The sequence below is a fragment of the Paralichthys olivaceus genome, chromosome 21, assembly GCF_024713975.1.
Source record: "Paralichthys olivaceus isolate ysfri-2021 chromosome 21, ASM2471397v2, whole genome shotgun sequence".
Lineage (NCBI taxonomy): Eukaryota > Metazoa > Chordata > Actinopteri > Pleuronectiformes > Paralichthyidae > Paralichthys > Paralichthys olivaceus.
Window position 1 is genome coordinate 5,843,198 of NC_091113.1, and position 26,112 is coordinate 5,869,309.

At 42.5% G+C, this 26,112-nt stretch overlaps 2 protein-coding genes across 2 annotated transcripts in view; one reads left to right on the top strand and one right to left on the bottom strand.

The window, feature by feature from the left end:
* atrnl1b (attractin-like 1b) overlaps nucleotides 1-18,912 on the bottom strand; it is a 49,359-nt gene extending 30,447 nt beyond the window's left edge. The window contains exons 1-19 of the mRNA XM_069517472.1: nucleotides 17,881-18,912; nucleotides 14,771-14,854; nucleotides 14,130-14,243; nucleotides 13,798-13,926; nucleotides 13,301-13,509; nucleotides 12,253-12,427; nucleotides 11,489-11,576; nucleotides 10,829-11,090; nucleotides 10,076-10,259; nucleotides 9,798-9,952; nucleotides 9,344-9,428; nucleotides 9,030-9,244; nucleotides 8,657-8,775; nucleotides 8,308-8,440; nucleotides 7,935-8,122; nucleotides 6,641-6,854; nucleotides 6,360-6,551; nucleotides 1,700-1,933; nucleotides 974-1,111 (exon numbers count right to left, since the gene is read on the bottom strand). Of these exons, the coding sequence (XP_069373573.1) occupies nucleotides 974-1,111; nucleotides 1,700-1,933; nucleotides 6,360-6,551; nucleotides 6,641-6,854; nucleotides 7,935-8,122; nucleotides 8,308-8,440; nucleotides 8,657-8,775; nucleotides 9,030-9,244; nucleotides 9,344-9,428; nucleotides 9,798-9,952; nucleotides 10,076-10,259; nucleotides 10,829-11,090; nucleotides 11,489-11,576; nucleotides 12,253-12,427; nucleotides 13,301-13,509; nucleotides 13,798-13,926; nucleotides 14,130-14,243; nucleotides 14,771-14,854; nucleotides 17,881-18,125 (3,163 nt within the window). The 5' untranslated portion in view covers nucleotides 18,126-18,912. The remainder of the gene's footprint in view (nucleotides 1-973; nucleotides 1,112-1,699; nucleotides 1,934-6,359; nucleotides 6,552-6,640; nucleotides 6,855-7,934; nucleotides 8,123-8,307; nucleotides 8,441-8,656; nucleotides 8,776-9,029; nucleotides 9,245-9,343; nucleotides 9,429-9,797; nucleotides 9,953-10,075; nucleotides 10,260-10,828; nucleotides 11,091-11,488; nucleotides 11,577-12,252; nucleotides 12,428-13,300; nucleotides 13,510-13,797; nucleotides 13,927-14,129; nucleotides 14,244-14,770; nucleotides 14,855-17,880) is intronic.
* A 6,172-nt stretch (nucleotides 18,913-25,084) lies between these two features.
* Nucleotides 25,085-26,112, top strand: part of afap1l2 (actin filament associated protein 1-like 2) — a 32,280-nt gene continuing 31,252 nt past the window's right edge. The window contains exon 1 of the mRNA XM_020082656.2: nucleotides 25,085-25,373. Coding sequence (XP_019938215.2) covers nucleotides 25,085-25,373 — 289 coding nt within the window. The remainder of the gene's footprint in view (nucleotides 25,374-26,112) is intronic.

The window sequence follows — 26,112 nt, forward strand, 5'->3', positions numbered from 1 at the left end:
CTGTGTAGTTTCATTTTACAGGTTATGGTTATAGTCTATGTATTAACAGATGGTACCTGAGACCGCAAAGCTCCCAGATATATGTGTGTGTGTGTGTGTGTGTGTGTGTGTCCCATGTTTTACAATGAATAGCCTCCATGTAATTTCTCAGGAATGTTATTCATGTGTGGGACAAGTGTCTTCTTGACAATAAAGCTGTGTTAGCAGTCTTCAGTCAATCTGCAAATGATTCCATAGAGCGACTGTTATTCATTTATTGATTAATATAGATTTGATGTGCATTCTTGATGTGCAATCTGAAACTGCTGCTTTTAAAACGCCGGCCAAAAAGCTCTGTACGACACATCTGTGTGTAAGAATTTAAATCCCTTCATCCGAAAGACATACATGTTGTTCATGTGTCTTTTTGTCCAAAGGGGCTCTGTTTCTAATGAATGAAAAACCACAGTAACACGAGAGGTGAGTGTTTGACCTTCAGCTTCACCTGCAGTTCCCACAGTGCACCACATCTACTCTGCACTCACAGGGAGTGTTTGTCACAGGGAACACAGGTTAGCTTCACTTTTTCTATTCTATACATCTACATTTACTTACTGGCAGAACCAAAAATTTATCAGAATAGTCAAGACATCTATTAAAAACATATGGTGCATTATTTCCATTAATCAAACAAGACAGACAATTTGTCTCTAATTCTAATTAACACACAACAGTGCCCTCTCTTGGTCATGTTGCTGTAATACTGCAAGTTTATTAAACCACATACTAATTAAAATGCACTAAGTATATGATTTTCTTCCTAAAGCTTAATTGTGGTTCAGGTACCAGGAAAAAGAAAATAGAAAAGATAATTTCAAATGTATTTGTTTAAATGCAATTATAACAAATGTACAGTTGAGGGGGAAAAGGTGAGCAAGTCCATTAAGTCGTGTGCGTGCAGAATAAGTAATTTGTGTGGCGATGCGTCACTCACCCTGGCATTTGCCGCCATTGGTCGGGTCCCCATGGTAACCAGGCATGCAGGTCTGGCAGTGAAGACCGGTGGTGAGGTTGCGGCACTGTTCACACACGCTGCCGTTCACACACGTGCTGTGGCCGTTACACTGGCAGGCTGCGGAGAAGAACACATCAGAGTGAGTTTCACAGCTGTAAATATCTGCAGCTGAGGGAGCAGAGAAGAACTCAAGGTGGAACAAACATGGATTTTTATTTTTAATGAATTTGGACAAGACGGGGAAATTCTGCCAGCACACTGTGACAATCTTTATCCGTCTGCAAGTCACATGGGCGACTGTTTCACGGTTGTGTCACACAATCATACAAAAACCAATATGAGATCAAATATCACCCCTTTAAATATGACTTTTTTTAATTAAATGAAATATAGCTCAAGGTTTTTTACACAATAATGATAAAACTAAGCAACAGACCACGCCTCACATTCTCAAATTACCACCAGCGGTGGGTTTTTATCATTTAACATGTCGTGGTTGCAGAGACTGATGAGAGCATTCATATTAGAATAAGGTTGCATGAAGTCACCAGGGAGGGATTAGTTTCACGGGGAAGCTGTAACAGGAATCCTTGATAAGAGCATCTTTTTAAACTGAAGATGTTACAGTCGATACTTCTCTCACAGATACACTTAGGACACGTGATGTGTCATTTCAGTAAGAGGGACAGGAAATGGATGCCTTACCAGGGCAGTGAATGAAGGCCCACTCATAGCCCTTGTCTTTGGGGCAAATGCCCGGCTCCAGACTCATGTCGTGGGAATGGCCCGGCTGGCCCTGCTTCGCTGTTCTCTTCATGGGTCCCCGGTATGAGCCCTCCATGCACAATCCCTTTCCGGTGTTGCTGGGATCTCCGCACCAGCCGCACTCGGGTTGCTCCAAGCACTGGGAACACGTCTGCAGGCCCGAACAGTTCTGAGCTGAAGGAGAGAAGAGACGTGTGTTATATTTCTTACCAGCAAGTTTTGTCTTTTGTTGCAGTTCTTGTTGACTCCATTCCAAAATGATTTAACCTCCCCAGAGTCCAAGAATTTTATCAGCCACATTTGTCCATTTTTTTCATTGCAGCATTTATTTCCCAGTCACCTTGAGACTTCCTGCTCCAGTAAAAATTCAGCAGCTGCAGATGTTACAGAAAATAAAATCCCGCAGGATGTCGCTCTCAGGATTATTTTGTAGGATTTCGGCCTTTTTGATACACAATTAAAGTCCTTTCTTATCCTCTACAGGAGCTGCAGATTAAAGCGCTTCAATGCTGTTTGTACTGTGACACAAAATGGTTATCTAGTGAGCTGTCAGGACCACAGATTTGAGAGCAGATAAGAGGATAAGAAACAGGTCTCCAGCATTACACAGTTGATGGAGAGCCACAGAATGAGACCGAAAATGTGTCAGCAAACCTGCGCCTGTGAAATGTTTGTGATTTAAGAACAAAGTTCAATGAAAGGCTGAAATGTGAAGTGGCACCTTGCTCCAAACTCAGAAACCCACGGGAGCGAGGGAGCGATGGCGTTTTGTCGGCGGGGGGGATGAACTTGTAGGCCACCAAATTGCTTGACAAGTTTCAGTGTTGCCTGCCAGACAGACACTTTAGCGGAGAAAATGTCACTACTATTTTAAGGAGACAAACGTTGAGTGCTTTTACCTCGGTTTATGTCAGACAAATCTCCAGCTATTCCACTAATGGATGCGAAACCATGACAACGCAAGAGCAATCAGTGCAAAGTAAGGCCATTTAAGTTTGTTTTGACGACAGGGCGAAAGTGGCACATTTCTCGGGAACATACCATTCTGAGAAAATAAGTAGCTGGATGGGGACTTGTCTTGCCACAACACAAAAGCAAGTCGAGATACATAATCTACCACACAAACAGAGGGCAGATCTTTTCGCATCGGATTTTGACAGATAAATCGGTAAGCGTGAGCCTGCACCATGAATCTGAGGCTATAACATTAATTGGATGGTGATCATGATGGGGGCTGACCAGCTGAGTACATCTCGTTTCATCCAGCTTAAACAGTTTTCATCAGCCAGACGGGAAAAAATATCCGACAGGTCTGAATGTATTTACAGGAAACTTCCAAGGCCATTTTCACATGTAAATGGGTTTAAATTCAAATCTGTCTGCAGCTGCAAATTAGATCAAAATGTGACTTCTGAGGTTAAACTCTACAATGTCAGATTTTATATGATCCGCTTATTGAACTTCCTGTAGCATCTCGTGGTTGCATTTACTTTACGACCTGTGTCTGCAGGACGCTTCACTGCTTGCAAAGTTGTTTTTGCTGGATTGCATTGCACCGAGAGTACAAAGATCACTGAGCAAAATAACAATTTCACCGCTCAGACACATGGTTTTGCATATCTGAGGGTAATGTGAGCAAATATAAGTTTTCCCTGTCTCTTGACACATTAATGCACCTGGCAATCAACCCTGCGACTGTAGATTTGCAGAGTGACATGCAAAGAATTTAACGTCTTCAAATTCAGCTGTAATGCTTTTACTATGCTAACTTCTGTCAAATTTAAAAAATAGATATTTTCTCAAAAATTACTGGATTTTTGAGATCTTAGTTTTTACAGACAAAGATTTGTGAATACCATGATGGATTCGTTTCCAATTAATGGCAAAAGGAGTCACTGCAATCATTTGCAATAAAATCAACTAATAAACCACTGGAAAGGGGGCAGCCACTTTTGACAGCTGTCTCCAGGCTAAAGCTGCAGATTTTAATCAGTTGATCTTCTAATTATTTTTTCTCAATTCATTCTTTTTTCAGGAAACGATCAGATCATTGTGAGAGGAAGGCAGGGAAAAAAATCGTGTTTAATTTGACCAAAAGACAGTTTAAAAGCCAGTGATAGTGTAGAATAGATCTGCAGTTCTTTCAAACACAAAGAAAAACAACAGAAGAGAACCAGCAAGCATTTAAAAACAAACACATGGACAAGGTCACATTGCACGTTCAAAACAGTTCAAGTCAACGTCTGTGGCTTCAATCTCATCAGTCACTTCGCACAGTCAAGAACAGTGATGCCATTAGAGATGAGGGACTTTTTGAATACATTTCGAGTTGCCAAAGCGATTCTAGAGCGCCTCTTGGAGTTCAAGGGCTGAAACTGACTGAAGAGACACTCCTGGCCTTCTTCACGAAAGAGTTAATCAATTAACAGAAACATTTCAGCAACATGGCCGCACAACCTGGAACAGTGGACTTGGTTTAGGGAGCAGAGACGGCCAGTTCGAATATAACAGATTCAAGGAGCGAGGAAAGCGCTCTGAGGGAAAAAAGGAAAGTCAACTTGACCTTGAATGTTTTGAATTCTGTCTGAACTACATGCAGCTTCAGGGAATTCACCTTTCTTGACCCATGCGGATGAGATAGAGTGGACAGTGTGTTCCTGGTACAAATGACCACGTGTCTGCTGTGGTTTTGTGCTGTGGTCAGACACAGTTAAACAGAGGCTGAAGAGGCGTTTTACATTATAAATTACACGACAGTTATTAGATTAAAGCCGTACATAAAAAGTGATTTCACAAAAGAAATCAACAAGGTACCGCAAACGATTAGTATTTTTCAAATGACCTCTTGTGCCACCTCAGATCTGCAAAATTGGATGATTCTCTACTGAGAGCCTCAACTATGACACTATCCGCTCCGTAAAGTGCCCCTACAGGCAGCAATACTAAAGACTGTTTGATCCCAGCTCTTTAAGTGCATTTATGCAGCACACTCAGCCACATGTTCATGAGGAGGAAGGGACTGAGTGGATGATTGAAACTTTGTTCTGTCTGACTTTGCCCCTTCACATTCACTCTCTAACTGAGGGAGAAGAAAATACGGCGAGAATTTAATACGACAAACTTCTCCGTCCTTCATGCCAGAAAGGGGCGAATTCCACAAGACGAATATCCACACGGCACAGGAAACCCTCGGTGTTACCCAGCAGCGCCAGACACAAGAAATTTCAGACTGTACCCTTGGGCTCCTTAAATTTGTTACTCACTAAACTGATCAGAGATGTTTTTACGATCTGACACGACTGCCGCTATAATTCATACATCACGAAGCAACAACAGCATCGACCTGAACAACTAAACTGACCTCCAGATAAAGGAGCTCTCTGATCAACTTACCAACGTGCAATGGAAATATTGTTTCACCTCTGTGTGTGTGTGTCCGTGTTCACTTTTGGATCATCAAGAGAATAATAATGGAGGTTGTGTTTTGTTGCAGGGTGTTGATCTGTATCGTACCACGAACGTTATTGCTGCTGCTTTTATTCACTGTTTTGTCCTTTGTGTGTTTCTTTGTCTATGGAGCACAGTTATTCAAACATGTGCTGGATGAATTGGCAACAAACTGTACAATAATCGCAAGCCCTGAAATGTTAATATCCATTATAATTACAGCATTCATTCTTTTTTTAGCAGAAAGCCATTTCCTCCTTCCGCCTCATCACGCTGTATGCTCCTGATGACGTTATAACGTTTCATTACGTGTGGTGCAAATGATAATGTGAGTGGCAGGAGAGGAACTGAGAAAAATTGGCTCCAGACTCATGTCAAAAACTCACAAAAAAGTGTTGAGAAACTTTCTTCATGTGTTTATTTAGCTATTTGTACTTTTAAATGATACCTAGCTTGGGTTGTACAGAGTGTTGTGATATGAAACTTTTGAAGATACTAGATGTGTTGAAAGTTCAGGCAGCAGAAAGGTAAAATGCAAAGATAGAAATGTCACATTTTAAGTAGCAGAAACACATTCTTCTAACCCTAACCCTCTATGGTAATAACAGATCATTTGAATTATTCTGAATCTATAGGAGTGAACTGTCATTTTATATCAAGGGCAAACTTTAAGTTGGGTAGTATATTAGAGTATTGTTATTAACTTAATTGTGTCATGAAGAATCATTAATATTGACATTACTGTATGTGCAGCGCAGGCAACAATTATACTCTCAGTTTTTGCAGTCAACCCTTAATCAGTGCCTTGATGCACGACTGTTTTTAAACTACTTAACTCCACCTAATGGAACAAAGTCAGCAGCAGGGTCAGCAGGGAAATCTAACAGTTGGGGCGACTATATGCGAGAGTAATTGGCCATTACAAACCAAAAACTGCCTCTAAAGCCAATCACAGGAAACTAATACCGTTTTCCCATGGACACAAACAGCTTCCACCTTAAGCCATTTTTCCTCCCTTAACCTTCCCTCTCTCAGTGATGAATATTGACTGCAAACAGAACCCAATATAGGAAAGCTTAGTGCCGGACACTTTATTGCCCGACTAGACTTCAAAGAAGCCTCGTCTAGATTAAGTTCAGTAAAAGACACTTACCCACACAATCTCCAGTCTGCCACTCCAGACACTGGCCATAGGGAAAAGAGATGACATAGGCAGTGGAGTCGACACAGCGCTTAGCACTGCCGCACCACATACACTCCATGGCCTGGCTGGTGCAGTTACCACAGTTGGTGTGCAGCGAACACGGCTTCTTGCAGGATGGTCGGGTACTCTGATTGGGGTTTCCTGTACAGGAAATACAGAAGGATGATGAGTATTTTTTACCAATCAGGTTGTGATTCCTGTTTGATGTTAATGTAGTCTGGGCATCTCACCAGCTGCTTTTTCACAGATGAGGCCGTGGGCTGTGGCAGTGCATGGATTGGCTCTCAGGCCTGAGACCAGGGGCTCCTCCAGGTAGGCACAGAAACCTGAGTCGCTGGGTTCGCCGGGCAGCCAGCGCAGGCTGCTGTTGGTGAACGGGGACATGTCCTCCCAGCCCCAGTACGACACGTTGATTTTCCTAAGACCAACCCAGGGGGACAGTCGCTGTGGAGACAAGACAAGACAAAGGGCTAAACAGACAGCAAGGCCCGGAAAAAAGTGATTGGGGATTTAAAGGCCTTTCAGCTCCATCCTGCATTTAATGAATTTGTGGTAACTGCATTTACACCTGGAATCCAAAGATGGTATTGAAAGTGAACTGAAAGGAATTTCACAGATATGATTTCCGGAAATGTCATGTCAAGTTTTTTTAATAGAACAAACAAATTGGATTCAACTCAGCAAATTAAATCCTTGTGAAAAGAGAAGATCTGAGCAAAACTGAAATCATCAGTAGACTCGACAATTTTCTTTCACCCCAAAGAGGACATGTCATTGTGGTGAGATAATGATGAGCATTTCATCATACCCATTAAAGATGCTTAAATTGTGACGCTGTTAAGACAATTTCACATTTTCAATAATAACATTATGGGTTATATTTTACATTATCATGCTGCGCAGACTGGACCTCTCCAGGTGAAGCACATCAAAGATTTCATCAAAGATTTTCATCAATAGTCATAATTGTGTTTAAACCTCGATTTGAAAACTGAAATAAAGTAAAGGATGGATGCTTTACTTTATTAAGAGTTGGAGATTGAGATTCAGCTGTGTGCAACTCATTTAATGCTCATGATTGTTCCTACAGACAGCGAGTCATTTGACCCTGGTTTGTACATAAAGCAGAGAGAAGAAACATCACATAAAACATTTCACAACAAAAGAAAACCAAGTGAGTGTGTGCCTGCCACAGTCTGACTCATTAGGTGCAGTATCTCAGGGACAAGTATATGTAAAGTCTAGCATTGCTTCTACTTGTAATTCAGGTCAAAAACAAACTGTGCAGTTGGTGTCACTGTCAGCTGAAAACTGCATGAGGTAAAAAAGAGGGCCAGGAGAAAAATCCCCTCAGAATTCATTACACAGATTTACTGACGGACGTGACCAGCAGATAACCTCTTCCTGTTCTCTCCTGTCAACCACACGAGTGGTGAACATCACACTCAATCGCAAAACTTCTCAGGATGTGTCTGATTTCTCTAGTTTTCTCTCATGTATTTGTATATTTTCGTATATTTTTACCATGTCCTGCTGCTGGAGCTTCTTGAGCTCCTCAAGCACGAAGTCCACTTGTTTGGAGGTGGTGAGCGATGCAATGTTTCCGTTGAGGTTCTTGCAGTAGTGCTGGGCGTTGTCGTAACTCTCGCGGCTGGAGTTGATCCTCAGGCAGGCCTCGCCCACCTGGCTCCAACCCTCGCTGCACTGTTGGGCTGGAGCAAAGATGTAAGATGATGTCAGAAAACATGTGATATGTTATCGAGAACATAGGTCTACTCTCCTCAAGCCTTTACAGACAAAACCACTTTAACAGAACATTTTTCTTGTATGTGAGCGAGAAATTAATCCAAAACATTCAATAAGACAGTGTGAGTGGAGAGCCTGTGTCTTTTTTTACCAGGCAAAGCATGGCACTCTGGCTGGTTCTGGTCCCACTGACAGTTGAGATTCAGCGAGCAGCTCTTGCAGTTGGCGAGCTTGCTGCACACCTGCTCGTTCCGCACCGGACACTCAGTGAAGTTCTTAACGTTCTACAACACGAGAGGAGAGAATAGACGAGACAGGGGGACGATTAACAGGAGCTGAAAATTTGTATTCTCATTTATTTGTCAATGTACATTAAAATATCTTCAGCTCACAAAATCCAGAGGAAAAGTGTGAATGTTTGCATGTGTGTCTGAGTGAGTGTGTCCAAGAGCTAATCACCAGACCAGAAGTGCTCTAACGCCCCCTGCTGGGCCACTTACAGATGTGCAATTGCTGATAGCAGAGATGCACTTTTTGTCGTCACACCACTGGCACCCATTGGTGTTGGCTGAACAGCTGGCACAGTCTGAGAACCGGTAGCACCGCTCGTCCACTGTGACTAAAAAGAAAGACAAAAGAGTGTTTGTGTATGGTAATTTCTTTCCAAGGCCCTGAAATCTGAAGAAAACTTATATCTATATAATTCCAGTTTAAAAGTAAAAAGTAACACCAGTGACCTCACAGGAAGAGCAGATGGGCTGTAAAATTATAATTGTGCATTTAAAGTCGACCATCAGTCATGCTTTGGCAGATCTGGAAGGTCTGGATCATTTAGAAATGATAAGCTCTGATATGTATTGGTGTCGTTCTCACCAGCTTTCGGGGGGCAGAATGGGGCAGGAGTGAGGCTGCCATTGGCCATGCTGGGCTCCCAGGGGAGACAGTGGCCTCTGCTCCAGATGCAGCGGACCCCGGGCCCGGTGTTCGCGCACCCTTCCTCTGCCAAAAAGGCCTGGCAGCTCGGGGGTCGGTAGACGAGCACATCGTTGAGCAGCACTCCAGAGAAGCCGCCAAACAAATACATGGACCTAGAGAGGAAAACACATGAAAAGAAACGAAAGTTTATTGTCAGACCTGCTGGAGTTGTCAGCCTCGGTCTGAGAGAAGATTCCATTTGAAAGACTCACCCATTGCTGACCACCGCAGAGTGACCGAAGCGGTTCACATCTCTGTGCAGGTCTGGTTTAGGCAGGAGCCTCCACTCATCACAGGCTTAGCAGGACAAGAAAACAAGAGACCATACAGTGAGCATTTGTTTTGCCTTTGTGATTACATGTTATTCATTACTTTTCTACAATTATAATTACTGGTTCTGCTGAGACTAAAGTGGATAATAGACACAGAAGATGGGGATGATGAAAGAGGGAGGGAAAAAGGCAATGTGTTTTTAGTATGGCCATAAAAAGCTCATTAGATGTTATTTAAAAATTATTAATAACATACACATGAGTATGAAAGCACTCTAATCTGAGTAGATTTCATTAACTTTTAATGTAAAAGTGGCAAGAGATTATTTTTAGGTACAATATGAAGCCACTAAAAGAGACACTGGGGCATGATGTCAGGTGTGAGGAGTCCTACCGATGTCGTAGGAAAGGAAGTCAGCAGAGAAACACTTGGCCCCGTTGCTGAGGGAGGTGTCGTTGTGTGTGTTGCCACCAAAGATGAGCAGTGTGCCGCTGAGGAGCACAGCTGAGTGCAGGTATCGTGGAAAGCCGCTCTCTCTCAGGATGAACCTGGAACGTAATTCGTGACAAGAGTGTCAAGGGCGAGCTGACGAGAACAGGGTACCCAGTGTTATATACACAGACTGGAGTACAGGATGAACTAAGACAGCAGAACACTGTGTGTTGATTTACCACGTCCGAGTGTTAACATCGTAGCGGTAGAGGTCATCAACAAGGCCGTATTTGTTGGCAGGCAGGGCCTTGTAACCTCCGTGAACGTACACACTGCCACTGGAGCTGTCGAACGTGCTGCTGTGACCGTAACCACCTTGTGGAACGGCACCTTTGGTCTCAGGTACCAACCACGTGTTGGATCCTAAAAAAAGAAGGTATATAAATGGAGCTTTAAAAACAGATTTCATTATAAATCTAAAAAGATTTTTATTCCAAGACTGAGAAGTGGATTCAAATGAAAAAAAACGTTGTCATCCTAATCTTCAAACATTCATTGCTTGGCAGTGAGGGTTAGTACAGTTTTGTTATGTGCATTTCTAGGTTTTGGTTTTCTTTTTTTTCCTCCTTTAATTGTTCATCTCATTGCCAAAGAAATCACATTGTTTCTAGTCAACAACAATTAAATTGGGAAATTTGTTGTTTTTGTCATCACTAATTAGCAATTTGGAGCGAGAAGTCTACTAGGATTTGAATAATGTTTATTATATAGATAGATAGACAGATAGATATTAATATATACAGTACAGACTCCATATCGCATCATAAATATTTGAAGTTTATGAGATATTCTCTTCAGATCTGTAGATAATGAAAGCCAACTAGCTTTAGTTCAAGCTCCAAGCGGTCCCCATCTTCTAAAACTGTAACAGATGTCATGCGTTTCTGGAGAAGATGCAGCGAGCCGACAGAGCGACAGCAGCTGTGACTCACTCAGGTTGTATTCCTGAACGTTGCTGATGTAGCTGTAGATGGGGGAGTAGCCAAAGATGACCAGCATGATGGCACCACCGCCCTCCAGCGGGACGCAGTGGGCTGAGTGTCCCTCCACAGCGTAAATCTGAGCCTGGGCCAGCGGACCGACCACAGGGTTCCTCCGCTGCCACGTTCGACTGGGCACGTTGAACACCCACAACTCGTCTGTCACGTTCCCCCACCCGGCCTCTAGTTTCCCACCGAACATGAAGATATCATCCTGAAAAAAGAAAAGACTGGTTTCTGCATGTTTTGTTTTGTGTGACATTACTGTTAATCATGTTGTATCTTATTGTCTTTCATTGTTCTTCCTCTCTATTATTTGTGCTTTTACTACCGTTGTCATTTCACTCGCTATGCTATTGTTGTGATACATAAATGAACCAGATCTGATTTGATTTGTTTCCTCGCCTCTGTAATTGAATCATTTTGGTATTTGGACCATGAAATGTTAAAACAGGCAGTTTCCCTTTTTAGAGCAACAGTGGTGGTTTCCGTTTGTTTCGGTGATCTTTACTTTCCCTTTCACCCCATCTGATTCTCCTTCAGCCCAAACCACCAGTTGCGGTTTTTAAATTCCTAAGACAATCTGAGGCACGTATGTGTTTGTGTGTTTACCTGGAAGGCAGCGAGAGAGTGGCCGTATCTTGGCACGGGGCCACTATTGATGGGTACTGTGTTCCAGATGCCACTCTCCAGGTTGTAGCTACAAAGCAAAGCAACAGATCATTACACACTTTGATCATTTGTAAAGAAAACAAAACACATTAACTTGTCTCCCTTAACTTCGTATGTATTTTAACTTATGATCAGCTGCTATAATAAAGGCAAACAATAGTTTCACATTTTGTGAATGGATGACCAAAGTTGGTAGCTTCACGTAAAGGAAATGCTTTCAACACATATTCAAAATAAAACAAACAGGGAACCAAGTCATGTCATCATATTGGTGATCTACCCTGGAGCAAAAGCAACTGGTGATGAGAAAACACTGAGCAGATGGAAAACGCTTGAACAGGCAACAAAGAAGAGAAAGGTCAATTAACTCCGAGCCGCTACATGAAGGAGGCGGAGAGAAGTCAGTTCAGCATTACTGCTGCAGAACCAGCCTGCTACACTAAATACCCAAAACTCAAACCACACAGAGAAAAGGAGCCCTGATAATGAGATGGGTTTTTTTCTTCAAGGGACTTGCGAAACAGCACTTCCTCATGACAGACATTATTTCCACACATGAGAATTAAAAACAATGACACTGCTGGTTTTACTGATGTAAATCAATATAGTCTGAGTACATGTAAGGACAGTAGAGTTGATGTGCTTGTCAGAAGGACAGATAAAACAACCAAGAGCTCAGGACATGTTGATTCACTGTGACTTACTTGAGAATCATCTGGAAGGAGCTGTAGTTGAAGGTGTAACCGCCCACCACCCACATCACCTTTTCCTGCACCACGGCCTTATGGGACGCTCTGGCGAGTGACGTGCCAAAGGGTTTGACACTTGGTAGGACCCAAAAGGACTCGGTTGAAGGTACAGTCAGAGAGCAGTCTGGACCTACGAGACAGAAAGAGAGATTACGGTACACGTTAAAAAGAAAAACGTGTTACTTCAAGAATTCAGCTCAATATCTCAAAAATAAAAAAACATTTGATTTTATGGCAGTGCAGCTGTCTGATATTTAATGTTAGATGTTTTTAATGCTGGAATCTGACACATATTTTCATGTCTTCCCCCTAATTTTGAAGAGCAAGCATGACATTCTCTAACTGACAACAAAAACATGAGCACCTCTTACATGAGCATGACAGACAGGGAGGTGTGAAAATGTTTAACTGTGTGAATGAGGCCAGGCTGAAAAACAAGCTTGTCTCTGCTAATGATTCTGTCAAGTTTCATCACGTAAAAGCATTTGCTCCCCTCCAGCCAGAGCCGCGTAATAACGCACTGCCGCGGAGCTTATCGGCACGTCCGCAATCAGCATTATGACACAACACAACCTGTACAAAACTATTCCGCTCACACACTCTTCATGACGTCTCACTAGATAATCACCATGAATGACAGTTTTACAGCCTGTGAATGCAAAAGTGCAACGCTTTTCTATTAAACAAAGTTGAGTTTGTTTTGGTTTTCTGAATGACAAACTGTTAGAATTTAGAAAAGTTAAAAGCTAAAACCACAATATATCTTTTCAAGCATATTAATTGGATTATTTCAGGTTTGGTTATATGTTTTTGATGGATTTAGATGTGATCAAATCCCAACCAATTTGTCCAGATAGGTTCCATGCCAGTTGACTTTACTGAGCATCATTTGCTTTACAGTTTTCTTACATCACTATCCTCTGGTACCGGCATCATTTCTTTTTTCCTAAACAATCAGAATATTTTCGAGCAACTGAGAGGTTCGGACAAAGCCAACTCTTACCTTGCCAGCTGTCATTGCACACGCACAGCTTCTCCCCGGTGAGGTCACAATAGCCGTGGTCAGGGCTGCCGCAGTTGTTTCTGCAGTAGGGGATGTCACAGGCCTCGCCTTTCCAGTACTTGTCACATTCACAGTACACTCTGCTGGCGACCGAGTTCCCGGGGGTGCACTTCCCATGGCCAGAGCAGTTATTGGGACAAGAGTTGATCCTGGCCAGAAAGACATTGTCATTCACCCAACACCGTGTTTACTCTTTAGGCCACACAGTGACCTTTACTTGTGGACTGAAGGAGATTAATGAGCATCATCAGGCTCTTGGCAAAGGTGAGGGGGATAAAAAAAAGACTAATAATAGATGATGAGCTATTGACCAGATTTTAATTTTTGCTGTAGCTTTTAATTTCTGCAGAAACCTCTTGTAGCAGTCTAACCCCACAGAGGTTTTATTTTATGTTTTGCCCCTAGTTTAAGTTCAAATGCAGAGCCTGGATACTTACGAGTAAAATATTTCAAATCCTGTTAGGTTATAGGCAGCATCACTGAAAAAGTGTAGTAGTGCGTAGCCTGACGTCGTCTCGACCTCAGGGACCGTCTCATTTCCTCGTATCTCTGGCACGATGAGACCGCTATTGACAAAAGAAGGAAATGAGACCACTGTCTTACAACTCTGATAAATCAGAATGACTAGGGAAGTAAATTGTGAAATGACACTCAGACCTCAGATTTGTACTTCTGATGTACTGCACTAAAAAACATCAGTATAGTCTGTCACCTGTTGACAATCTGGGCCTAGCTCAGATACAATTCAGGTCACATTGGAGTTTCTCACCTGAAAACAGCAACGAGAGGAGCGTATATCGAGTCGCCATCATAGACATACATATGGTCCCAACTACATTCTGTGGCAAAGTGGTTAAATCTCAACCGAAGAACAGCATTTGGACTGAAGGAGAAACAAAAAGAGACAACAACAAGGAAATAAGGTTCAGGTTTCATGAAAATATCTGCAGGGTGCAAACAACCAGGCCAAATTTAACTGTGGTTTTGATGGACAACAATACTGGAATCATTTCTTCACACACTTGCTAAAACTGAAAAACCAAATAAATTCCTCTATTTATATTCAAAAACATACTCAAGTATCATTAATAGATTTTCCCAAAATGTGAAGTTTCGGTTCTAACATAGCACTGATCATAATGAAAGTGAAACATCATTTGAGAATGTGACCAAACAAAACCACTTTAGTTCAGTACTTCGTAAACTAGATACTTTAATGCACTGATGATTTCAGGCTCCCTCCACTCTTATCCTGGCTTCCAAGTTTCCTAACAGCGCCGACCTCACAATGACCGTCCTCTCTATGAAGGATTTTATATCCAACACCACAAAGAAACACTCTGAACCTTCAAACCAGACCCAGCTTCACTCATCTCCAGTTGAACACACTTTATTTTCAGAGGTACTTACTAGCCCTCAATGAGCCAGGTGCACTTTGTTTTGTACTTGTAGTTGATTGGACCATCAGTGAGGTATCCTGAGGGCTCCATTAACCTGGGGGGAGGGGGGGAAAAAAATCACAAAACTAAAACAGTCGAAATGGGAAATTTAAAGTCATGTAACCAAAAGACAAATTAAAAAAAACATCCATTTAAACAGCCAATCACACGAGCCATTCATGTCTGGTGCTCTTGTATTGAAGTTTAGTAATTAATAGTAATCACCTTCAGTATTACTCATCACTGATTTTAGTGCCGTCAAACTGCTCTGAATTTTTTTTACGGTGAGGAAAGAAGTATTCCACATTACAACTAGAACAAATCCTTGACCACAAGTAATCATCTCATCAGTTGCCCTCTGCTGTCCAGTGTTTGAGAGACAGAGCTGTGGCAGGGCTAAGAGAGTAGTTTGAAAACTATTCTTCAAGAATGATCTAACCATCTATTATTTAAGTGCGGTGTCTGGGAGGAATTCAAACTGGTGAACAGGTGGGATACAGCCTCAAAAGGTCAGCAATCGATGGCTGCATCCACACAAATACATGGAATCAATCGACAATGACGAGGACACAGATCACCTCTAAACGTTTCCTTTTAAACTGATGCATTCTCTGGTTTGCAACAGATTGTTCTTTAATTAATCTCATTTGGATGTCTAAATTGAGATTAATAATCTGTGAATCTACACAACGCGTATCTTTCTGTATCTGTCTGTGCGACGCCACAAGAGACTCATCTTCCCGGGTACTTTTTTTTTTTTCTGACTTTGGAAATTCCACAAAATCAAACTGGGATCTAATGGTTGGTCTGAGTGACGCAGGAACTGAGTGATATTTCCTCTTATGTCCATGTCAATTGTAATATTACTTTCAAGGACTGAAGATATTTTGTAATCTCATGAAGATGCAATAGAATGCATGTGATAATGTTAAACCCTCACATGCACTCAAATGTGACAGTTTTCCTCTTTGTTTACTCCTCACATTATGAAAGCATGCGTTATATCACACCTCAATTGTATCTAATACAACGCATGCATGTGATATCAATCTTGACATGTACGTCAAATAATGTAGGTTTTCTCTGTTTACTCCTCACATTAGAAAAGCCTGCGTTACATCATGCTTCAGGTGTATCCGATTCATATTCGTTATGCACTGTCTAGTTAAGGTTACTACATCTAGCTTTGTGTTTTGCTGATTTTCCGTGGTGAAGAATTAGCAGAATGCAGCGAGCAACGAGTTTCAGATGAATGATGAATTTTTCATGGTGCACTTTGGACTTCGCAGGGAAATACTATCCTGGGAGAACCTTATCGAGACTGTGTTTCTGATATCCATGTCACTGTGATGTTTCCACTCCAGACACAAAATTCTCGATTGTACCTTCAGGACAGGAGCTGACGATTGTTATGAGGAAGGCTGACATCTCGTCTGTGGTGCAGAGGAAGCAATGTGTGATTACCTCACCTGTGTTTGTTTGTCTGTTATTTGGCAGCGTTACACTAAAACTGAAACTGATGTGGTATGAGTAAAGGAAGCACCTGGTAAATGTTGGTGTGGATCCGGTTCAGAAAGCAGATCCAGGATTCCCCCCCCCCCCCCTACTTTCTTTAACGATGCAAGATAGAGTGTTCACCAATTTCCAAATCATGTATCTTGATGAGAAAAAAAAATCTGGCACATTTGGGAGACTGATTTCTATGAGTGTGGGCAATTTTGTGCGACTTGGATGACTTGAAGGGAACCGCTGGGGCATTGCAGGGGTTTCTGATCTACTGAGTGCTGTTCTATTTGAGTGTGCATTCACCTGGGTGCATGTCTGAGTTCCACTGACTGCGGAAAGAGTTACAGTCTCACATTTCAGTAGTTTGTCTAACGGTTATTTCCTGACGACATGGCTGATGACAACCTATTCAAAACCTTAATTACAGTGATCGTAGCACTTCTAAACCACAAAGTGCACCTCAGGTGTATTGAAAGGCTAAGAGATGTTGTTGTCAAAAGTCACAATCAAGATGATGATGAGTATTATTATTATTTGGATCAGAGTTTGAACATTTATACTTGGGTTGGTTACGTCCCACTCTTTACCTGCCCTTTTCTTTTAGTCCAACCTTTGTTGTGGCATCTGAGTTGTCCAACATCATTCCACTTGTGCTGACCAAATTTAGGAACAACACCCAGGAACTATTACCAAATAAGCTTCAGGGCAAAATTAACTGACTGCAGATGTTTCCCCGGTGCCAGCATGAGCTCCTCTCTCCTCACAACAGGAATTCATTTGTTGAGGGATTTCATTTGCAATCATTGTGAATGTCAATATGAAAGTGCTTGGTAGAGTCTTGGTTGTATGCACCACGCTGACATGTGCAGATTGGATCGTGCGAGATAACAGCCCTCCTTCATTTGCTCACCCACGGACATACTAAATCACTTTTTCTGTTTGTGTGGGAGAGAATGTCACATGAAAATCAACCATAGATTCTGAAGAAATCAAGCCGCAGGTGTCTGGTGAACCCACACAAAGCTTTTAGACCACTTTTCAGACTGAACCCCCCCTATACCTAAAGGGAATAGAGATAAATTACTAACAACTGACTGAGGGAGGCTACAGGCAAAGTTAGAAACTTATCAAAGTCATTAATAGTCAAGTCACTTTGATTTTGAAAAGTTATGTAAAGTTTCTGTGTCTTGTTCCAGTTTTCAACCCAAAGTCACATAAACTGCGGTAAGAGATGGTGTGGTTATTTAGCTAACGAAACTGATCTTGCATAATCATCATTGCATGTAAGGTATGTGATATTTAAATAGGTCATCATATTTTGCTTTATCCCCTGTGTTTGTGTACTGATCTCATGTAAAAAGTAAATGAAAGGTCACATAACAAATCAAACTGTCTGCAGAGGCTTCAAAATACAGTTTGGAGAAACTGTCACCTTGTTTTGTGCATATTTAAAATTGACAAATGGTGGATGTACTTCATCATGACTGGAAACCTCTGGGTGCACACAGGTCTATTCGATGGGTCGACCCTTTACTGGCCACAGTGCAGCTGCAGATCCGGTGCACGTCCACTTACTTGAACCTGCCCTGGCAGTGCTGACACTGGTCCCCGACCCATCCTCGGTCGCAGACGCAGGATCCGTTGATGCATTTCCCGGAGAGGCAGTTCTTGTCGCACGGTTTCGCCGGGGAGGCGTGCGTGGACAGCACAAAGTAAAACAGCACGTACACCACCAGGTATCTGTTGACCCGCCGCAGATCACCGTGGGTGGTGGGTCCAAAAAGAAAGAGTCGAGTCTTACATGTGCCCCCGGGATCCATGGTTCACCCCGAGTCAGACCTTGCGGGCCTTTAGGAGCTGATTCGGGGGAGGAGAGCCTCGGCTACTCGGGCTGGTTCACTTCAACAACAAAGAAGTCCTGCATGTTCGTGGGGTGGTCTGCACACTCACGTTAAAGCCTCTCCGTGAAGCTTTGGAGAAGATGGCTAACGTTAGCTACGTGTCAGTGTAAAAGCTGCAGGAATCCACCTTCACCCTGCCTCTTGATGGAAGGAGCCTCCGAACAGCATCTACTGGGGCTAATGCTGGAGCTAGCTGTCTGGGAGAGGGACGTTAGCTTCTCGGCTGCATCTGCTGGGAAACGTCGCTGCGCTGGTTCAACACCATTCTCCTCCGAACGCAGCCATTTTAACGCGTCGACAGTCCCTCGCACGGACGCGGGGATGTTCGCGGTGACACGCGGCGGTACGTCCGCAAGCCGCCCCGGTTCATGCCGGTCCACGTCCGCGGGGGAAACAAAGAGGTCGAGCCGCGAGTAGCCGAGAACCCAGCGCGGAGGCTGCCGCAGTCAACATGGATGTGGGGAGATGTGGGAGCTGGACGGCGGCGGCGGCATTGAGCAACCGCTCCGAGCTGTTGTTTATCGTCCCGACGCGGGATTTAAAGCGCCCCCAGGTGTGGTGATCGTGGGCAGAGGCGTGCGGGGAAGAGTCTCGGTGATTCCAGGGGGAAATAAAAAGTAGAAAACCCCGCACGGCGGCTCTAGGACGTGACAGGAGCAGGCAGCGGCTCCTCACGGATCCTCAGGTCCCAGAAAAACTAAACAGTGGCCGCGCAGGCGCACTTGGAGCACTGGCCCCGGTTAAAGGCGCAGCGCACACATCCAATGCGGCATTTAATTTGATTTAATTGGATTTAATTCAATTAATTTTTAATATATGTTACATTATCCCAGGGCAATTTACATAGAGGGGGACGACCTTAAAACACTTCCAGCTTCAGTGTGTAGGTGATCTATTGGCAGAAATGGATTGTAAAACTAATCCCAGTGATGTTTTCACTAATGTGTAATTATCTAAATTGTATAAATTGTGGTTTTCTTTACCCGAAAATGAACCCTTTTATATTTAAATATAACAAATATTACAGTATCCCAGCCTGGACAAACTGGGATTGGCTCCAGCTCCGTTAACAATATAAGTGGTATGGATATAATAAAAAACATATTTTACATTTATATATATATCATTTATATATTATTGTGATATACATACAAACAGTTTGTGTGTACATTCTGCACTTTTACACAATGTTGTCTCTATAATATAATATAATATAATAGCAGTGTTTCTGTCCATGGGCTCTGTTGTTTGAAACTCTGAGGGTCCTCTTTGGGCAGTCAAGGATCAAAAGCATGCAGGTGTTCAACACTACATCATATGAGTTCACACATTTGAAGTGATATTCATACATCTTCTACTTTTGGCTCTTGATGGTGCATAATTGAACATCTAACAAAGGACGTGACGATGAGGGAGGTAAAAAGCTGTCGATGTCAGCGGGGCTCTGTGATTAATTCAGCACGGCTCAGTTTGGAGGAGCTGATTTTAGATGTACAATTGTCCTTTTCTGAACTCAACCATCGCAGAGAGGCTGAACTTTTGCATCTGCGTTTCAAGTACAAGTGCTGCCGGGTCAAGGGTGTTCTTATCGTACATCAGGTCACGGCACCGCTCAGGAAATTTCAATAACCAGCACTAATGGTTGCGGTGAAAAAATCGGTGACAAGATCTCAGGCTTACAGGCGCCTTTTAATAAAGACTCTCATTAATCTTTTTTTGAGGAGGCTCAATCGCGATTGACCTCAAACACAGATGGAGTGCGTCTCTGAGAGAGCACTCATCGTGGTCGGATAAAGTGTGGTTTTGATGACGTATGCAACTGTATGATATAGCTGAGAGAAATCCATTTGTGTCTATCATGCAGGCGGGGATTGTGCATCTACCATGGACTGTGGGATTCTATGTAAGATGGAGCCTGGCATCGTCTGCTGGACTGGTTTGTTCTCAAGTTCTGGTTTAAAACTGCTGAAATCCCCCCTCACAAGTCAAAGTGTCAACTTAAATATGCTTTATGTAATACTTTTAAACAGACTCATCTGTCTGGAGCCGGACACATTTTCACCTCTACACCTGCAGGTGGCAATATTGCACAGCAGCAATGAGGCTTGGGTGCACAAATGAGAGACTGAAGGGTACAGACAGAGTTTCAATCTGTAGGTCTGGAGGAGAAGAGCAGGAGTGTTTAACCAGTTTCTGTCGTGACTGTGGAGGTTTCATCCTCAGTATTAATATGAAAATATGATCTCAGGGAGTTTGATGTTTGTAGCAGAATGAACTGAAAACTTATTACAATTGTCAGCTTACAAATAAAAAAAGAGTTTTGCCGTAGACTGTAAATAAAGACGAACGACATGACGACTCCCAAAAGTGAAGCCAAAGCATCTGGATTTGCCCCCTGGTGGTTGGCTGCAGTATAGCTCATAAACCCTGCTTCCTCCATGTTGGTGGATGGGACGTATATGAACTAAAAAGTAATTTGAAAAATGATGTTGGACCTCGCCACCGTGGCTTTTTTGAGTTGTGTACACTTTTGAAAGCATCAAACTAAAATATAGTTTATTTTGTGAATCTAAAACCTCTCGGCTCCTCTCAGCGTTCCCTAAACAAAAGCTAGCTTGCAGGCAAGATTTGAGCTGCGGCGAAAAAGTATCACCTCCACATTTTCTCAGCCTTCACATGAGTCATCTGCGCTCACATTTTGAAATCTGAAGAGCCGCTGTTTATTTTCCACAGAGGTTACCGTGAACCTGATCACACACCAACTAAAAGCAATATTATTGAGCTATGACTTAACACTCCTCCACTTAAGCCACGGGAGAGCCTGTTGGCGTTTAGTCAGGTGCACACACCTCAGCGGTGCAGGGAAACAGGCACCATCTTCACAAAGTGTTGTGTGTCTGGAGGCAGTGCCCTCTGCATTCTTGGTCTGACTGTTCTTAAAACAACAGGGAGGTACAGCGGAGTCTGTGGATCTGACTTTCTCTGGAAATTCCCTGACACGAGAGGTGGTTCAGACGATGTGAGATGAAAATACTTAAAGAAATGGGGGGTATCTTTTCAGTCTGTATATATTTTTGCAAACATGGGAGAGTCCCCTGAATCAAAGAGGGTCCAGTGCTAATTTGAGTTTGAGTCAGCGACCTTTGTCCTCTGATTCACAGCTGAGGAATGCTCTTTGTGCTCCGATCAACAGCAGAAAAAGAACAGAGAAGCCCAGTCGCACCTTTGACTCCAAAAATGCACTCTATTAAAGTATCTGTCCCCCTTGTTAACTTCAAGCTCTCTTGTAACACACCTACATACAAATACCTCACAAAAAAGGACAATCACGGGGATTATAAATCATCTGAGTCCGAATCCTGACCTGAAACCTCCCGTACAGCCATGGTGCTTCCAAAGCTCTGCTGCACAATAGGAATTCCCCTGTTGGATTAACAAGGCAGTTTTGCTGCTGGTGCGGAGGAGAGAAAGGCGGGACCACCCCTGTTTTCAATTCATGCTGACCCATCATGCCTGACTCACCTTCACACTTTCACCATTCACTCCAGGCATTATGAGTGAGTGGACAAAAAACATGACATCATCTGTTGACTTATTACTGGGGGGAAGATTCAGACTGATACACACAAGTTCAAGGACAGAATAAGTATGGTACAATGTAGTTGCTCTAAAAGAAAGTGAAAAGATTTGCTCAAGTGCAACTTTTCTTTTGAATTCATGACAACAAAAGGAAAATATTAAGCAAGGAAGTGCATCCTGGCTTTGGAAAAACCCCAATTCACAGTTCTTCAACTAACTTTTGCTTCAGCTCTCCGGGGTCATGCGAGGACAACTCCATCCACTGATAAAAACAGCAATAACAGGCTTTATGAATTTAGCTGGTAAGTAAAAATGCCGTCATAATCCCACGATAATCGCTTCTTTTCTGGAACCGCAGGGCAAACAAAGAGCTTAGAACATAAACAGCGGAGGCCTAAAGGAACCATACGGCTGCCCATCTGTAAATCTTGTGTCAGCGTTTCTTACAAAAACCAGACGTTTCTTCAGAGTGGAAACCTGAGTCAGCTCACCTTCGCTGCAGGGCTGCACCATCAGTTAGAAACACTCATGCTTTACTAAAAAAAACATGTTTGTTTAAGGCGTTCGATGAAATACGAACAGCTGATCGACACAACTGCTGAATGAAGCGAGTAATAAAATAACACTTCCTCTGTGTCGGCAAAGCAGAATAACTCAAATCCTCATAATGATTCCATCTCACTCTCACAAACACATGAGCACATTCAACACAGTCTAACATATCAAAGTGCAGCTCCTAGATCTTGATGGAATATTTGAAATGCACCTTTGAGGGCTTTAGTAAAGAATCCTGAGCGAGTTCACATTATTGGTTTCACTGGCTGACGATTTCAGTTTAAAATGAAGCTGCTTGAACTTTTGCTAAGGTCCTTTGAATATTTGTTGAAATGTTGAGCCCAGAAAATCCAAAAGGGATGCATGTAGACTTAAGAATAAGGACTTCTGCATTCAAATCTGATCAAATAAGCTTTGAGTGTTTGCTGCGGTTGCCTGTTGGTTTTGAAACAGCCCGAGAGAGAGAGAGAGAGTGGTGCAAACTCAGCTGATTCTTGTCAGCGTGCATCTCAAAGCTCCATGTTTGTGTGCCAGCCTTTTATTGATTCTCAGCTCTCTTGTCTGTTTTGTCTCTGGTTGTGATTTATTGTACTCACAAGTTTTGTTGGTTTTTCCTTCTTATTCAAACTGTATCTTTGGTGGACGGCAAGGTTCTGGTTCGGAATTGTGGTTTGGCTGGGTTTGCGTGTTCTCCTCTTCCTCCTACAGCTGGGATTGATTCCTGCGGCCCGGCACGTATTTACATCGGACAATTTATATTGTTAATATCGGAAAAAAAATACAGTCCAGAGATGTATGTAAACCTGGTCTGATACTAAGATTTACACGACTGAAACTTTCCATTATAAATACTCTTCTTGAGTTATTTCAAAGAGAAGAAACGATGACACGCATAAATCACTGCGAGTTCAAACTGACCCACAACATTGTAGTTTCACATGAGAAAGTATCTAATGGAATTTGTGGCTCTTATACCTCATTTTTTCACACAGATATCCCCAAACACCAAAATACACACACAGAATAACACACAGCAAGGATACAGCATCACAATTGTTCGGTAGACTCCAAGCTCCATTATAAACTTTGGCACACTCATCGGACCTGAAGTTTAGTGTTTTCAGTTGTGTACTTAGGCCAATCTTACCCAAGAATCTTCATAATATAGTATAGGTAAATACTTATATATAATTTAGTACCAATTTACTATAATTTATAATGCAATGAAATCTTTTTTTGTTCAGTTTATTCAAAAATATTTTAAAGCAAGCAATTTAAAGTTTTGTATTTTTTCCAGTGCAGAAAAGAGTTAGACATCAAGAGGACCCTGCCTGAGAGAGGAATGTCCATTAAGTGCAGACAGGAGGGTGAAGTGTCCACCTCGTCCTCCTGTCCGCTGCGAGGTGCACCATCAACCAGCACCACCCTCACTTTAACTGCACTCTGTGTATCTTGGACGTAAACAGTGCAAACCTCGGCCAAGTGTTTCTCTCCTGTGACGGGTTTTACATTTTACATCTACTCAACCACGTACTCGTCATAACAGCCTGAGCTGCAGCATGACAGGGAGTAAATGCGTGTGCGTAGACAAAAACCATTAATCAAAAGGTTAAATACAAAAAACTTCATGCATTTTAATCATCCCCCGGAGTGTGTTATGCTAACTCCGTTTGACATTCCTCCCATTCCTCCACGGTTCTTCCCACGGCTGTTGCAGGAATGTTCACTTTTCTATTGGTTGTGGCTGCAGAAGTATAGAAGTCTCTTTTTTAACAAATAAACAGTATTCTCAATATCCAATCTCCTCCCATGTTAAAAGTTTTGTCCTCAGGCACCATTTCTTCTGTTTCAGATTATTCCCATGTGGTTGATTTTTTTAGTCTTAAAATTCAGAGACTTTGTTACTTTATGAAAATGATCTATGGGTTTAAATCAGGAAACAAAAAGTTTCTAAACCCGAGACAGATTCCAGAAATTTGTACTAATTTATAAGTATAGACGCCCACTTCCGCCTGGGAAAGAAAAAAAGCTTAATCGAAATTATGAAATATAGTAAGACGCAAAAATTACAAGATAGTAAGTTGAAATAATGAGACAAGATTATGACATAGCAATTTAAGTTAATTTAATTTTGAGAAAGTAACCCTAGAAGTATTTTTTTGAGTTAGTCAGTCATCATTTGAGGTAGTAACTCATTATTTTTGAGTTGAGTGTTAGATACCATGTCATTATTTCAAAATAATTCCTCATTATTTTTGAGTTGAGTGTTAGATACCATGTCATTATTTCAAAATAATTCCTCATTATTTTGAGCTATTAAGTTATTTATTGATTCTCAGTCATTATTTTAAGAGGTGTAGTCATTATTTGTTGAGATAACTCATTATTTAGACATACCGAGTTATTATTTTTAGTTACTAACTCATATAGATACCAAGTTGCCATTTGGAGAAACACACTCCTCTGAGAAGGTTTCTCATTATAATGACAAAACGTTTGTGGCAGGAATGAGCTTCCATACATTGACTGCTCCCTCTCATTATGTGAGTGGGTGATGACAAAAGAAAAAAACAACTATGTCAGTCAGTGTGACAACTTCTTCTTTAGTGGTTTCAACTCTGGACCCTGAACAAACACCTGGGGGGTCCCCAGGTCGGTGGAGCGGTTGATCAGCTGTTGTGGATGCTGCGCACTGGAGGAGGGAGGGAGGAGGAGGAGGAGGAGGAGGTGCGGCACCGCTGCAGATGAGGAGGAGGAAGAGGAGCGCTGTTGTTCCATGGTCAGATGTGATCTCAGTGTGTCTCAGTCCGCTCACTGAGCTGCTGCTGCTGCTGCTGCTGGAGGAGGAAACGGGAGCGCCGGGCTGCATTCCGCACAAGTTGCCTGCACTCAGAAACTTTATCAGCAAAACTTTTCTTTTATTTTGGAGGGGGAGGTCGTTCGGTGGGGGGGTTTATGCGCGGAGGAGAGCGAGGGACTGGAAGGTGAAAACTGTGACTGTCCCAAGCTGCGAGCGAATGGAGAAGCACAAAGGTAAGAAGAGGATTTGGTTTTGTTTTTTACCCTTTAGTCAAAATACAAAATGACTGTTTTACACTTCACGATGACATTCTGGTCAAAAAAATGCACCCAAGTCCTCCTACATCCAGATGACATGTAGACATTTAACATTTTTGGATGCATTTGACTCATGTTTCATGTTGCCAGCTGCCAGATGTTTGGAGTTTATGTTTTGGGACACCACCACTAAAGCAGTAAAATACATCTGCATGGTCTGATAACTTTATTCTTCTTGTGAGTTGTGCTGTCAGGACACAGTGTCACCTGCCCCTTGATATTGATTGTTAAGGAGCTATAGGTAGAACCTTGTTAAACAGACAGATTGTCCTGTCAGAGGAAGCTGCCCGTGACTCCTCACACTCAAACCAAAACTGCTTGAATGAGTGGAATGCACCTCACTTCCATTAAGCAGATAAGATGTTTGTTTTCATCCTACCGGCCTGTTCCTCCTGCTATAAAGCAGTTTACACTGCGGCCACTGATCATTTCCAATAGCAGCAACATTGTTCTCAGAGCATTCCTCGAATTCCTGTGGTTATTTGTCCATGAGGGATGAACAAGGCCATTTAATACTTCCGGATTGGCGTGTGGACAAAAGAGCTTGAGTCCAAATGTTGAAATTAGTCAGCAGAATGATGGGGTGTTGGGATTTACACACCTCGCCGTCTGAGCTGTCAAAGAAAACATTTTGCACAGAGGCTATAGTTAGAGG